The sequence below is a fragment of the Lampetra fluviatilis genome, chromosome 5, assembly GCF_964198595.1.
Source record: "Lampetra fluviatilis chromosome 5, kcLamFluv1.1, whole genome shotgun sequence".
Lineage (NCBI taxonomy): Eukaryota > Metazoa > Chordata > Hyperoartia > Petromyzontiformes > Petromyzontidae > Lampetra > Lampetra fluviatilis.
This window is the reverse complement of record NC_136279.1, coordinates 14582701-14598860: the sequence shown is the minus strand read 5'-3', so window position 1 is coordinate 14598860 and position 16160 is coordinate 14582701. Positions and strand designations below refer to the sequence as shown.

Here is a 16160-nt window from a genome sequence, read left to right as displayed (position 1 = left end):
AACGTGTGCAAACATCGCCACTGTAGAGACAAAGGCGACCAGGCGTAGTGCCGCCCCTGCATAGTTGTGTTCGCTAAGCACAGGTGGCCCAATCGTCGTTTAAAGTTATTCGTTGGGTTTTGCGTGTGTGTGATCAACACCACCTCTTTGTCTCCCCTGTGCTGCTGTTTACACACCGCACCAGGTACGCACGTAAGGCTGAGTCGACCTAGCGGAGTCCCGGACCTGGCTCAGACATTCGTCTCCGATGTTTGCCGTTGACCGGAATAGAACTCGAACATTCGGCGGCTTCGTAGCGCAAGAATTGCTTCACCACCGCGCCACCACTCCCCCACCTCATTTACTGGGGCACAAAACACGGGACACGTCATCCACCCACATCACCTTCACGGGCATCGCCCCAGACAGCGGGGCCACGAGTTTAAACCACGCGCAACTCCTTTGCCAAAGCCCCGCGCACCAGGGTGTGGCACGGGGAGGAGGGCCCTTTTTGCGTCTATATAAGCGGCCGTCTCGGCATTGCGCACCCCACAGTCCACTCTCAAGAAGCCTGCAGCATCTCATCCATCACTCACCATGGTGAGTCGCTGTCACGCGCAGGAGGCAGATGATGCGCGCAGACAGTGGTAGCGATGAGAGACGATGATTGCGTGCGGTGGGGTTTTGCATCGAACTCGCATTGTAGATATTTCTGTAAATGACGAGAAAAGCGATCATAACAGGTTATTTGTTTTGACCAGGAATCCTAATGGGAGTAATCCTTGACTAAAGCATCTGGTAGTTCACCAGCATCGATTAAATCAGGCCTGGCTGCTGATGAGACAAGGTCAAAACCTCGCCAGGCTTGCGTAGAAAGCGTTTTGATGTATTAACATTGTATAGAGATAAGAGGGAGGCGTGTTGTATGCGTAACTGCTCCGTTCGGAAGATATACAGGCTCGTAAAAAAACCTTTAGACAATGGTAGTGATAAAAAAAATCTGCAGAGAAAATGATAGGAAACTTGAGAGAGGGTAAGGCAGAGAGAGAAATAACCGGGAGAGTATTACCACTTAATGTGGTATAAAATGGTCAACAAAGGGAATCAAGAGGAAATAATGTTGAGAGTGAACGCGAGGGGAAAGAGTACGCGAAATACTGTATAGTTTTAAGAGACAGAGTGAGTGAGACGGAGACGAACTATGTAAGCGAATTACAAAGCGGGAGAAACAGAGATTCACAGAAAAGGCAAAGCTGGAGAGGGACGTGGAGAGAGATCTGCAGAGAGTGGGGGGCATGAGATCGGGTTTGTGATGTGGGCGAAACGGGAGGAAGGCAACAGAGGTGCGCAATTGTGATCCATAGCTCTGCTAACGCTTTAGTTGAGCATTCTGGGCAATAAATCGCATTCAGTTCCATTTAAGCACATCAACTTATAATATTCGCAGTTTACCGGCTTTGTCATCTGTTTTACTTATCCGGAATTTTTCATTACAGTGCTCTGTGAGATTTGTTTTGAAATGCGATATTGTGCATGTGTAATGAGGGCCCATGCTGTACAGAGAGGACACTTTCCAATAACATCTGGTAAACCAAGATAATGTATTGATCATTGCTAACTTTGCTAATTGCCCCGGGAAGGCAAATAATGGTCTGAATTTTTTGTTTAAATCAATGCTGTACGTTAACTTAAGTCTTGAAAGCGAATATATAGAAGATACATTTATTTAGTGTATCTTTTCATCAGTTGTATTAATCTACATTCACACATTTTACTTTGAATATTGATCACGATTCATTCCAAGTTACTGTATATAATGATGAACATGTTCTTCTGTTGTCATGCATACAGGCACAAGTCAATGAAGACATGCTTCTGAAGCTGTTCAAAGCTATCGATACGGTACAGTTATTCCTGAATCACACTGCGTTACATTAGGACACAGTATAATTCACTTGATTAAATAACCATCTAGTTGCTTAAGCTGAAATGTATACTGTATATTCATAATAACATGATATTCTTTGTTCTCATGTATTGAGCTTTTGATATTTAGAGCCCCATCATTTCTGAGACTAAAATAATGGCATATTTAAAAAAATAAAAAGTATATATTTTAGAGAGAAAAAATGTCTTTACCCCACATATCAACTGCACAACAGGCGTTTCCTGCAGGGACTACATGTGACGCACTTTTGGAAACACCTACGGTAATGCAGCAGTGGCGAATGAAGGCGATTAACTGCCCATTTGACACTCTTCATTATTTGGCCCAGTGCATTGTGAGCTGCCTTTATTCTGGAAAAACAACACAATCACCTTACAGCCAAAATACCCCCAAAGCAGGGCACAAATTAAATTGTAAGTCAGGATAGTGCCTGTACACTTGGGTAAGCTACTCATGTTAAGTCCATCCAGATAAAGCCTGGTTTTGCAATTGATATCTAAGCAGGACGAAATATCCTATAGTTTCATTATCGCATATATCACCCTACTTTCTATTTTCATAGATGTTATTATACAGTCTCGACACTTTAATCACCTGCAGTTTCGGGGCAGTGGTGAGGTAAATCAAGAGTTCTGGCCTAAGGCAATTGTCCCCATGAGTCTAAATGGTTACACTGATAATTATCCTTGTTGATGTACGTGTGGTGATGTTGCATGTGTTGCTGCCTGCTTGTGCTCTATACTCCAGGATAATTCAGGAACCCTCAGCGCAAAGGAGATTCTAGCCGTCCTAAATGACCCAAAATTGAAGTCACCTAAGAAGCACACTCTGAAAGAGGTGGAGGACTTGGTCGGGGCGATAGATTCGTCCGGTGACGGCAAAGTGGACTTCAAAGGTGAAACCAACTGGATTCTAACACACTCTTTTTTCCCGGTTGTGAGACAGACAGCTTCTCCATATACTGCATACCTCGAGTGCCTACCAATCACAACAATACATTCTGTCAGTAAATGTTTTCATTTTACGTTGGTCATCAACACTAACCTTATAACACAAGTCAATGGCCAATGTTTTGGACAGTAACCCTTTCTCAGGCTATAAAGGGCTGAGATATTTCCTTTTTACTGTTTGTTTTTTGGCACACTCAACCTACACACCTTGATGTAATGATGTCATGTAATTGCTAAGTGCCACTCTGAGAACTATATTCATTCAGTAACTGGCTGGGTGAACATGTCGTGACTGAGCTTAGTGGGATGTGAAGGGTGCACAGTGTGGTGTATAGCAGAGGTGGGACAAAGTCATTGTTATGCAAGTCCAAGTCGAGTCGCAAGTCATCAAATTCATGACTCGAGTCTGACTCGAGTCCAAGTCACATGACTCGAGTCCACATCTCATAGGTGGGACAAAGTCATTGTTATGCAAGTCCAAGTCGAGTCGCAAGTCATCAAATTCATGACTCGAGTCTGACTCGAGTCCAAGTCACATGACTCGAGTCCACATCTCATAGGTGGGACAAAGTCATTGTTATGCAAGTCCAAGTCGAGTCGCAAGTCATCAAATTCATGACTCGAGTCTGACTCGAGTCCAAGTCACATGACTCGAGTCCACATCTCATAGGTGGGACAAAGTCATTGTTATGCAAGTCCAAGTCGAGTCGCAAGTCATCAAATTCATGACTCGAGTCTGACTCGAGTCCAAGTCACATGACTCGAGTCCACATCTCATAGGTGGGACAAAGTCATTGTTATGCAAGTCCAAGTCGAGTCGCAAGTCATCAAATTCATGACTCGAGTCTGACTCGAGTCCAAGTCACATGACTCGAGTCCACATCTCATAGGTGGGACAAAGTCATTGTTATGCAAGTCCAAGTCGAGTCGCAAGTCATCAAATTCATGACTCGAGTCTGACTCGAGTCCAAGTCACATGACTCGAGTCCACACCTCTGGTGTATAGGATACATGGTGGGATGTGTAGTGTCCTGCCCCCCCCCCATCATCAACGTGCACTGACCAGCATGGTCAAAACACCCATGACTGACAAGGCATGGGGAAGTCTTTCATCCAGGAGTGGATAGATAAACAGCTGTACAACATAATTGTTGGATGGATTGCATCATGATATTGGCTATTGAGACATTTCCACAACTGTAAAATAATTAACTTATAACAACTTTTGAGTAAATATAAAGAGTTAACTGAAAACTAATTCCACGTGTAGATAGAAAGAATGGAAGTAGGCCTAATTCGACAGTGTTGTGCTTCATTGGCTTACACTCATCTCCCTTCTTCTTACAGAATTCCTGCAGGTGTTCAAGTCCAAGTGATAAACCAACATCTCCTGCCGGCCATCACCAGTTTACTCCAGCGTTCACCTAAAACTTACCAACAATGTTTCTGCCTGAATTTATGCATTGTCCTCCGCAATATCAGATAACATGTTGTCTTTTGCAGAGTGCCAGATGTTAAATACCACAATGCTGCGTTAGCAAAAGTAGGCCCACGTGTTACACATTTTAACAATAAAATTTAAATCTTAAAAATAAATCGGCCCTAAAAGATAACTTTTGTGATTTTTTTTTTTACCAACCATGTTTTGATGAAATAATGAATAACATGTGAGTGTGGTGCTCACATCCCAGAAGCCCATGTTTACATCAGCAGAATCGAATAAATTAAGCAGTGCCTGGTTGGTGTTTGGAAAGTCATTGGAGTTCGGGTGGCGATGAGAATTTGTATTTTTGTATTCTCTAACTGTTGATGTGTGGCACCCAAAATAAAAGTTAATGGGGATTGGATTTCACTGTGCAATTATTTTCATATTGGAGTGTACTCATCTAAACCTTTCAAGAAATCAGCATGGCACTCACACATGGTTAACATGTAAAAGCTGGCAGTCTTTTCAAACGAATGCATAATTTTAAATGATCAGTAATGTCAACTTATCTAATCTCATTAAAACAAATGGGTATGAGTATTTCTGAATCACTCTTTGGTTCTTTTGGTAAAGTCACGTAGAAAGGAAATAAATTAAATAATATAATACGACGTTTCGATTGCAACGCAAGCAATCGTCATCAGGTACAAACTACATTTGAGATAGAGACAAAACACAGACACGGAGACACACAGACAGACACAAGCAGAGAGAGAACACAGAGACACACAACATAGACACACAGCATAGACACACAGAGACCAAATGCCTCTATGTCGAGGCCTTAAATAGAGAGAGGGGGGGGGGTAGAGAGAGAGGTGGGTCTGCTGGAGCAGAGAAATTAGCGTGTCAATGAGAGAGCTGTGTGGAAATCCACCCCGCGGCGGCCGGAGAGAAAGACCCAACAAGCCTGGAAAATTTTAGAGAGAGTTGTGTGGAAATCCACCCCGAAGCGGCCGGGGGAGAAAAAGAGCGAATGGACCTATGAGAGCCTGGTACATTTTCTAGAGAGAAATAGGCAGTTTGAGAAAACAAACTTAGCAATTTTTTGGAAATGTAATGCAATGCAACACAGAGAGTCGGCTAACACAATTAACGCATAACCTGATTGATTACGTTCTCCAAAGATTGCTAAATTAAAAGTTAAGTGTGAAATTTGAATCCGTTATATTTCGGCCTTTTGTGAGTTCTTAAATAACCATACACGATACATGTACATGTACCGTAGTCAATATCTTTTAAAAAGAAAAGGACTAGGCATATATTGAGATAGGAAATTCATTAGTCTTTTTTCATAATATGATTTACAGTATGTATGTGGTTGATGGTAGATACACTTTTCCTTAAGCTGGCTTGCTCATATGAATGGTTATCTTCTTAAATATTATGCTACTTAGATATACTACTACTTTTGTGGGAGAATCAGGTGTGGTGGTTACGGACCCCAGGACTCAGTTTTCTACTCATCTAAAGAGCCTCGGCATCATACTCGACCAGAATGTCGTTTGATCACCACATGGAAAATATAGTCAAGTCCTGCAATTTTCATATCTTAGCTCTACATCACATTCGGCCACTATTGAGTCGTGACATAGCCACTACTCGACGGGATGTCTGGCAAAAACATTACCAAGCTGCAGCGTGTACAACATTCTCTGGCACGTGTCGTTATGGGTACTGCAAAATCCGACCATCTCTATCTAGTGCTTGCCAAGCTGCATTGACTTCCAGTTACCGAACGAATGCATTTTAAGGTGGCAGTCATGACACAAAGTTCTTGTCACATGAAATACAATACCTTGCTGATTTCATCAAGGAGCATAAACTATCACGCGAGCTCCGGTCATCCTCGCAGCGGCTTTTGGCTGGCCATCGAACAAAGACCATCGTGACCTTTCAGATGTACTTCTGCGGACGTCTGGAACACTCTTCCGTTATTAGGAACCCATTGAAGCTATGCATTTTAAAATCTATATTGAAAACTAATTTCTTTAGAACTGCTTTTTGTGTTTAGTTGCTTGTCCTTCACCCGCACCTCTGATTAGCACGGTTGGCTACGTATGGTGCGAAAGAAGGTGATCTAGTCTCACAATCTTAGTCCTCCTTACATCCGACTCCAGTGCAACAAAGGAGCCAATTCCCCCATGTACTGAAAACGGTCATCCCAATAGCAATGCTCCGGAAAAACTCAGCATGGAGCACCACGGAACAGCTTGTGGACAACTATTATCCTGGGTCTAAACATTGTGTCTGTGCGTATGCTGAAAATGTGGGAGTGTCGGTGAAGGCGAAGGGTTGTTGGCATGTTCCATCTATATCCCAACAGTGTACCCTACATATACAAGTGTACCCTACACAGAGTCACACTCATACCACATGCATGTGCGAAAACACACCTCTCCATGCCCTTTACCACGCTCATAATAAACCATATTTCAATTGTGGGGTTACATTGGGAGCTTGGGACCGGGAACTTTAGAAGCGAGATTAGAGTTTTCTATGAAGCTCAAACCATGGTGACAATGTATTGTTAGTGCCATTATTTGTTGATCCTGAATTTGCAGTGGTGCACTAGCACAGATGGCCCCTCATAGGCCGTAAATTATTTATGTTATCATGAATTATGTATACTGTGAGGAGGGCCATTGCCTGAAGCATCACCTATTATATATTTTAATTGTAGCGCATTGTTTGAGAGATCATTATTCATATTATTTGAGAACAGAACATTATGAGAGAAGGAAAACATTAGGAGGATTACTTTTGGAGAAAATGCATGAGAGAATTCCGAGCGAGGGCATTATTTGGTCAGTATTATTAGATAGAGCATTGTTAGATGGACAGCAATATATGCTATGTAACACAATTCCTGTTCCTGGGTAGTAAGTGTTATTTCGTAATTGCTTATGCCTAAAAAGTATAGAAAATTGCTATTATTCCCCACAAACTTTGCTTTTGTGACCAGGACAGTGATATTTTGAAATTTACCTATTTACAATGAGAAAACGGGCGAATTTGTGTCTTTTCGGTCACATAAAGTCAGAAAAAACAACATATGAATCAAAATTAACATGTATTTATCCTAAAGTAATGCAAAATTTACTACAAAAGATTTTGAAGTGAGTAGTTTTTCGAAATTTACGATTATACCATGGCTCTCTTTTCCCCTCTGTACCATCCTACAAAAATACATTTATTTGACCCATGACTAATGTGTAAGAGATTCTCGCAACATTTTTCATATATGATATATTTTTTCAATAACATTGAAAATTGTAAAACATAAAAAAATTCTAAACTTTACAATTTAAACATTTTATACAAATTTTATAACATTAAATTCCGAGCAACAATTGTCCATCTTACCTTCCAGAGTATTTTTGCATTGCTCGGAGGTGAAATGAGGTTCCCAGGGTTCGTCTTGATCCCCGACAGGCATGCCGAAATATGCCTTCTAGGCCTCACACATCTTAGCATATGCTTCCACAAAGTACTTTTTCGCTCTTGTCTTGACAAATTGGCCGCAGACATAGCAAAATGCGTCTGCCGGATGCTTGCATTCCCTTAACAGTTACCCAGTGATTTATGTGCGGTGTATTTCGTGCATTGCCTTACTCAATTAACACATCGTTCACAATAGCAGGCTGTTCTGCCCCATGGCAGGTATGGGGGTGTTGATTACACAGGAATTTCCTGATATGGTGTTGAGTTTGGTCACGTGACCAGGAAGTTACGATTTAACATTCTCTAAGCCATGAGGCAGGGTGTCAGCCATTACTCAGAGTACAAAATGGAGGCACAAATAGCGTCTCAGTGAAGACAGATGCATCTGTTCATCGTGGAACTTTAAGAAGCATTGTCTGTAAGTTCGTTTATGTTCTTATAATACTGGGAATGCTGTTATAATGTTAGGATTGCCGTTATAATGCTGTAAATGCCTTGCATAATGCTGTTAAATTGTTATGATAAATATGAGGCCTAGTTAACAACGAAGCCTGCCACTTGCATTATTGTGAATGTTACTTGTAATTGAATAAGTCGAGTTAGACTTGTACCCATGTAACTTTAATGCGATCTTGAGAGCAAGGATGAAGAAATATCATCCACAGTTCAGTGTTACGTGCAGCGCTGTACATTTAGGCTGCAGTATGGTGATTACACGATGTAACCTTATTTAACACCGTAGCTTATTCTCTTGTGTAGTTATTGAGTGCTAATGTAGGTGCCTGGTCCATCGAGGACCTATTGTTGAGTTTCATGTTATCTAAGACAATGTTATGATGCTGCAGTGTTCATTGTGTAGTGAGCCCAAAGATGAGGGAGAGCCGGTACTTGAGGCAACACTTTTATTCAACAAATTACTCAGTACAGGGTCTCTAACACAAAGGGGTAACGGCCCCTTACACCCGCTACCTGGGGAGGTATGGCCTCCGGGCTATCGTGCCTCCTCACACTGGGGACCACTCTGCACTCAGTCCTCCGGCTAGGGGCCCTAGGGGAGGCTATCCTGACCCGACCCAGCCAAGGCCCTCGGGTCCCGGCCACTGGCCCACTCAGTCCCGGTCCTTACAAGGATGTCGGGTCTGGGGATACCCAAGGTCCGACCACTGTCCCACCTCAGTCCCGGCCTTTAGAAGGACAGCGGGTCTGGGGGTCCCAGGGTCCTACTCTAAGCCCGGTCTTCAGTCTTCGGCTTGAGGAACACTGCCAGGGTCCCCACGCCCCTGGCCACGCCTCCCTTCCAGAGAGTTTCAGAGGGACCTGGAATCTTCCCCCAGCCCCCGTCTTGGGGTCTGGGGAACCTTGGTGGTCCACACATCACACCCTACTGGTGGATGTCTGCTAGTGCAGGTAAGTACCCCGTTGATCGCGTTACAATTGTATTGATATTCCAAGTATTCACAGATGCTGTATTTTGTGCTGTGCTTTTCCATCAGTTTTACCTCGTTCTATTCATTAAATACGTTTGGAGTCAGATGTTCACCCTGGTTCTAAGGGTTTATTGAATGCGAAGTTAACTACTTGGATAGTGGTGCAACGTAGCGCACAGCGAGGCCGAGACACAGACCATATGATGCTTTTATCCCAAATTGACTATAATTGAAACACTTAGGCTAAATATTTTACATCAGTCTTATATAATGGTTCGAAAAAATGAAGACTTACGTGTATATGTATGTGGAACTTCTTTAGCACCGTAAGTAGCCAATTGTGCTAATCAGAGGTGCGGGGGAAGGACAACGAACTAATAAACACGCTGAGAATTAAAGAAAGCATTCTTTATTGAGTTTTTTTTTTATCTGGCTTCAAGTGCAATATTTCACTTACACTTTTTAAAATAACTTGTACAGGACTTTCAATGCGTTGCATTTTACAATCACAGACAGTGTTATTGACAGTGCTATAGGATCAAGGTTGTAACCATCAATCAAGAATAGTTGGAAGATTCCCATTGAAGGTATGGCTGTGTAAAACGCTCATGCTTTACTCCTGTAGCAAAAACAAACCCCCCACATACAATGTAACTCTTATTGGCGAAATATTCCTATACTGAAAAGTTACCGGAACATTACTCAACTGAGATTTTACAGAGCAGCAACATAGCCCCCCCGACTGCAAACCTTGCGGAGTCTTGATACTTTGCAAGGCTTTCCTGGCTAAACAAGCGTATTATAATTATTGGAATTCATTTAATTTGTGAATTTCGTTACAATAATCGTTTTCTCTCAAACTTATATTCAAATATGCCTTTGGGGCCCCAATGAGGGAGAGGGGGCAGAACATTTCAATTATCATATATTTTTTTAGTTATAAGCATTTACTCGACTATATTGGTGCTAAATATTTTTTTTTAGTGCTCAAAGAAATAAACGCAGGTTAGCTCACCGCATCTGCCTCACCACCCTCATTTTGGGGGGCCCAAATGGTCATCGTTCTGATTTCAGGATGACAGATTTTGCTGCCCAGCAATCAGGATCTTCTCTGTAGCCTGACTTGCCTGGCTGGCTGGCAAGACAAGAATAATTTCCATAACTCCATCATTTTCAATGTTGCCTATACGAATGCCACAAGGCATTCATAATGTATATATTTCAACATATCCAACGAAGATCAGACTTTAATAACTTTTAAAGAAGGGTTATTTGTACTGAATAACATTCCGGACGGGACAAGGTCGCTGCGCGGTCAACCTTGTCCAATGGGGTCAGGCTATTGACCCAACCTGCAGCTGTGGAGCACCACAGACGTTTTCACACATTGTAACGACTGTCCATTGACATGTTTTGACGGTGGACTATCGGCGCTTCACCGTGCTGAAGATGATACTGTTCGTTGGCTCGGCACACAGTGCAAACGCTAATAATAATATACCGAATAACACATAATACAGTATACGTGTCAAGGGTTCCTTACGTGATGTCGAACCTGCATTGGAAGAACTCCGCGTCGGGGGTCCACAATCTGGTGGATAACTGAGCCAGGTCCAAGCCTGGATAAAAAGGAGGGTCGGGCATGACGGCCAGAGAAGAAGGCTATCGGCTCGGAGAACAGTGTCCATGTCCCCCAGTCGAATAACCAGGAGTGGGTCGAAAAATTAGCTTAACGGAAAGCAGTTCATCAGAACTTTTGACCAAGATAAAGGCACCACACTGCTGGAATCTATAAAACATTGGGAGATGTCACTGCAAACTTGGACTTCACTCACTCCAGCCTTAAAACCTGGCAGCACCTCCAGAACCTACATGCCTCAAAACCAACAGAGCACAGACTGCCAAAACCACAGTGAACGATGTGGTTTACCACATGCTGTCCTGTTCAAAGACAACAATGGACAAGCTCACAAACAAGCTGTCTGGTGTCCTGAGTTTCTCAAGAACCTGGGACTATTTGGACAACGATGGCTTAAAAACCCATTCGATGCTATACACAGGACAAGCAAACTCTCGAGAGCATGGAAGAAAGTCAAAGTCATCACCTTCCTGAAACCTGGAAAGCCGCAAAACTAATATCCCACTTGTCCTCCACTTCCAAGCTGATGGAATGTGCTCGGCAGACTTTTCCCCATTATTGGCCTGCAACTGCCTCCTGAACAAGCTGGATATTGAATTGGTCGTAGCTGCTAAGAGCAGATTATTGCCTTCACTACTCTCATAGAAGCTGGTTTCCAGCAGCAACAATAACAAAACTGCACAGTAAGGATTGACCTCTCTGTTGCCTATGACACCATTTGGCATCATGGCCTGCTGCTGAAAATCATAAGATGCCATTTTATAAAACTGTAAACCTAATCGACATGATGCTCAGCAACCGCACGTTCAGGGTACACATCGCAAGTAAACAGTCGCAGCAGAATTATGAACAATGGCCTCCCTCAAGGCTTGGTACTACCACCGTTAATATTTTACATATACGGTAAGTCCTCGCTTAACACGTGTTCACACAACGCATTTTCGCTATTACAGTTTTTCCATTGGGGAACACTTTTTGCACAACCCAGAAAGCGCCCGTTATTACGTGGAATGCGCCCGTTATTACGTGAAATGCGCCCGTTATAACGTCGTTTCTGAGCAGTTGACGACAAACTACTTTCTTGAGCCGTGCGGCTGAGCGGTATGATATATACGTGGAATGATAGAGTATGACAGCGGCATAGCCTCAATTATTGTCCAGCCATCTTACTGTGTGTGCATATATCGAATCTCGCCAAACCTTATCGTTATATTTATGGGGAAATAGTTTTCGGTTAATGCGTTTTTGACTTAACGCGGCACTTTTCTAGAACGCATCTACCGCGTTAAACGAGGACTACATGTTTAAGTGACCTGTCATTAATATCTTTGGTGCCACGGCCATGGATGGCCCCCACCGTCATCGCCCCCCCACCAACGTGTTTGGGCTGTTTGCTCGAAAGATTCCAGGCAACGCCCACTCCCCGCCCCCACTAGACATGTAGACGAGGGACTGGGCGGCACTGCGGGATGAGGAGGGTAGGGGAAGGGGGGCGAGAAATTAGTATGGGGGGGGGAATGAGTTTTTAGTGAGTGCTGGGACGGGAAAGGGAAAGATGAGGCTGGAGGCTGATGTCCTGGGTTAGCCGGTGTTAGTCTAGTTAGTAGATTAGTAGGAGTTTGTTAGTGTAAGCTTTGTGGGAGCTGGGTGGGGCTAGGTTTGGGTTTGCTGGTTAGTGTCGGTTCATTTGATGTTCAGCGTGTTAGTGTTAATTAGCATTAGATTAGTGGTGAGGGGAGTTATTGGTGGAATTTGTAAAATGTTTAATTCAATGTTTCTTACCTGGCCCGTGTTTTTGTAAGTCAGGCAGGTGCACGGTGGGCTGGGGTAGGCGAGTGTGCATGTAATGTGTGAGCGGCCAGGTTAGAGAGGATGGGCAGTGACGCGAATTAATAACAGCAGTGTATCAAGTAACAGCAATGTTATGTATATGTAGTGACTGGGAATGTCACTGTGTGGTGCCTGGCTTGTGAGGCCACGGATGTATACTGTTGCGTATACACCCTGGACACGGGGTGTAGTACCAGCCCTAGTGGGGGCTTGGGTGAGCGCTGGTTAAGCGCGATGGCCATGCACAGCGTGCAGTGCGGGCTCCCGTTGAGAGAGCGAAAGAGTGTGAGCCAGCTAGGGTTACGTTGGGGGCATGATACTCTGGCTGACCTGGGGACATGTGACCAGATTATAATGGAGAAGGGCCACCGGTGGAGGGGGCTAATGGGTGGTCACGTGGTCCAGGAAGAACTCTCGAGAGCCTTCGGGCAAGGCGAAGAGAGATCGAGGTGGGCGGGGCGAGCGGTGGAGCCATCCCCAGCCCGGCCCGATATAAGGGGGGCCCTGTGAGGGGCTCGGGGGTTCTTACTGTTGGAGAGGCAGGAGATCCACGTCAAGCTTGAAGAAGCCTCCAGCCACGCGGTCTGGGACCCAGCTTGTGGTCCGGACCGGGATAGTGGAACCGTGTCTAGTTCCACCGTAGCGTGGTTAGTTGGGTGGTCACCACCCGAGAGTGTGCTGTGTTAATAGCCTGGAGTATGTTGTGCTAAGAGTTGAATAAAACGTGTTACTCCTAAGACAACGTCTGTGACTCAGTTGGACTCACTACATTCTTCTTTAGCACTGTACGTAGACAACCGTGCTAATTGGAGCTCGGGGTTAGAGGGGTAGGCCCAAGGTTAGGGGAAAAGCAGGGAGATCATCCTCGCAGTGTCTCAGGGTGTGTCACTGCACATCATCTCACATGTTCATCATATATGAAGATGTCATCGCCTTCAATAACATTGCAAATACTCTAACTGATCTAATGTTATTGCAAGCATATTTCTGTCACCATAAGCACTTTCCACTTAAACAATCATGCAGCAGATGCCACTATTGGTGTGTCCTTCTGTAGTAGTTCAGTGTGCTATGACCCTATTTCGACATATCTCGGGGTTATCATTGAAAGCAGCCTGGCCTTCAAGCCCCACATGATACAGATCTGTGAAAAGACCAAATCATGAATTGCCCTCCTTCAGAACCTTCCAGGAAAGACCTCGACATTGGCATTTAGCTCCTGAAAATATTGATATATACGCAAGAATAACATTGTACTCAGACCACACCTAGTCCACGATATGCCTTGCCAGCGCTGTTTTCCCAAACACGTAATCTCACATCTAGACAAATAGAAAAAAAAGCAACTGAAAAATAGCATTTCTTTTTTAGTATTTTCAGTTTCACCAATATTACACGTTTTCTAAAACATTACATACCAGCTAATTTTAACACATGTTTAAGGCACAATTTATTTTGGGGAAATAAAGCTTTGCAAGACACTGAAGGCCTGAACAGGTCGTGTATAAGAATCATGACACACTGAGCATGGTAGCTGCAATTTCTGCAGTAATACGTTGGATGCCGTGCACCTCGACTATTGTATTATCAATGATTAATTATTAAGTTACTATATTCTTGGTTCTTACGGTAAAGTCACGTACAAAGGAATATGAATCCCTGCAGTCACGAAAGGTTTAAATTGAAATACTAAGTTACTGTAATTCATCAATCTTAATTTACTGCTGCAATCAGACAGTACACACAAAATCCCTTCCTGAAGTGGATCAAGCCTTAGCAGAAACCTATCCATATGTGGATGCACCTAAAGTTTCAGTTGACAATGACTATCATTTGTTTTTGCAACCGATTTGTGTTTTTTCCCTATGTTTTTTGAGATTCAATTTTTTCGACCAGGTTTTCATATCAGTTTCATATTTCAGATACGCGCGTTTATTGCAGCTTTCGAGGTTGATTATTTTCAGTTAAGCTTCAGCTCTCATTATTCAGCTTCAATGTCTAACGAATGTTATCGTCCAATGTCAGATTTGATATACTGAAGTAAAAAAAGTTTCCAAACAATTTGGATAGAAAAATATTTAAAGGTGAATGCATCTCCAAAACACCGTACATTTGAGGGATATACATATTGAAACACTATACATTGATATACTACCTAGTACTAATATGCTAATGATCTCAACCTTGGTTACATGTGACCAGTTTGAAATACCCACGTAGTCAGAGCCTTCAAGGACAGTCAAGGCCACACCTTCTGAGGCTAAGATCAAGGACGGTGACGTGGCACAGCGACCGCCCTTATGAATAGTGCAGGTATATCAGTGACGTGCGGTGAGGTTAATGGCTGGGGAGGCACTGGCTAGTGTCAGAGCCAAATTCACACACTGAGGGGGGCGTGGCCTCACTGAAGGGGGCGTGTCCTCACTGAGAGGGCGTGTCCTCACTGAGGGGGGCGTGTCCTCACTGAAGGGGGCGTGTTAGACACGTCCCCCTCAGTGAGGCAGATGTGATAGCTGCCTCCCCTGGTGCTTTTTCATTGCAGTTTCATGACGAGACCAGCGAGCCTAAATATCTTTATACACATACGTGAAATAAGTTACCTGGAGTATGGAAGACGAGGACATGAAATGAAGGGGTCTACAAACATTACATTGGTGACATACTGAGATAGTAACAGGCACGCGCTTATTGCCCGCGCTCCATCCAGTTACTGAGGGGTTGCGCAATCAGAGGGGAGGCTGAGCTCGTCGCTGCCTCACGTCTCGTCTCTTCCTGTATTTGTAGCGGAGCTGCGCAAATTTGGCGATTTTTACTATAAAAATGATTGGATTCGTACATAAATTATACTTATAACGCAGATCAATGGGAAAATCTTAATATTTATTTTATTTGATTATTCTTTTTTGTTACTTTTTGTAACAGCTATTTGGAGTATGACAGGTGAGGCTCTGCCTCCCCTGCCTCCCCTGACCGCACGTCCCTGAGGTGTATTAACCATGAACAAACACACTATCTGCTTCACAATGGATTTGTAAGATCCTCTGACATAATTTGCACACAAAAATTCATTTTGTGCAGGTACGACGATCCAAATTTCCCAAAGATTAACAATTACTCAATTGGAATCTACAAACCAATAACCACCACACTAGTGCGAGAATGTTGCAGGAGCCTACTGAAAAATAAGCATGAGACTCAGTGAGGTTTTCCTGGTTAAAAAAAGCATTAAAGGGACAAGACCTGAGAAAATGTCCTGGCGCCAGCTTGGAGACCAGGGACTGGTCTTGAACATCAAACACTAAAATAAAATCCAATCATTACATACTGAAGTAAACAATATTCAAGAACCACTACATTTTGGGAATATAAGCCCTACAATGCCTTAAAAGCGTAAGCACGTGCGTGTTAACGGGGGGGTGGGGGGGTTGGGGGGGCATAAGGGGTAGACGTTTACAAG

At 43.5% G+C, this 16160-nt stretch overlaps 1 protein-coding gene across 1 annotated transcript; it reads left to right on the top strand.

The window, feature by feature from the left end:
* Window positions 1-426: 426 nt before the first annotated feature.
* LOC144932629 (putative calcium-binding protein C50C3.5) lies at window positions 427-4719 on the top strand. Its single transcript, XM_078856879.1, has 4 exons — window positions 427-579; window positions 1831-1881; window positions 2675-2822; window positions 4225-4719. Exons 1-4 carry the CDS (start codon window positions 577-579, stop codon window positions 4251-4253), a joined length of 231 nt encoding a protein of 76 aa, XP_078713005.1. The 5' UTR covers window positions 427-576; the 3' UTR covers window positions 4254-4719.
* Window positions 4720-16160: the final 11441 nt, after the last annotated feature.

Bases quoted from the DNA above. Each gene is read 5' to 3' on its own strand.
- LOC144932629 (XM_078856879.1), top strand. The intron at 1,882-2,674 runs GTACAGTTATTC...TCTATACTCCAG, and splicing joins TGTTCAAAGCTATCGATACG to GATAATTCAGGAACCCTCAG. The intron at 2,823-4,224 runs GTGAAACCAACT...TTCTTCTTACAG, and splicing joins CGGCAAAGTGGACTTCAAAG to AATTCCTGCAGGTGTTCAAG.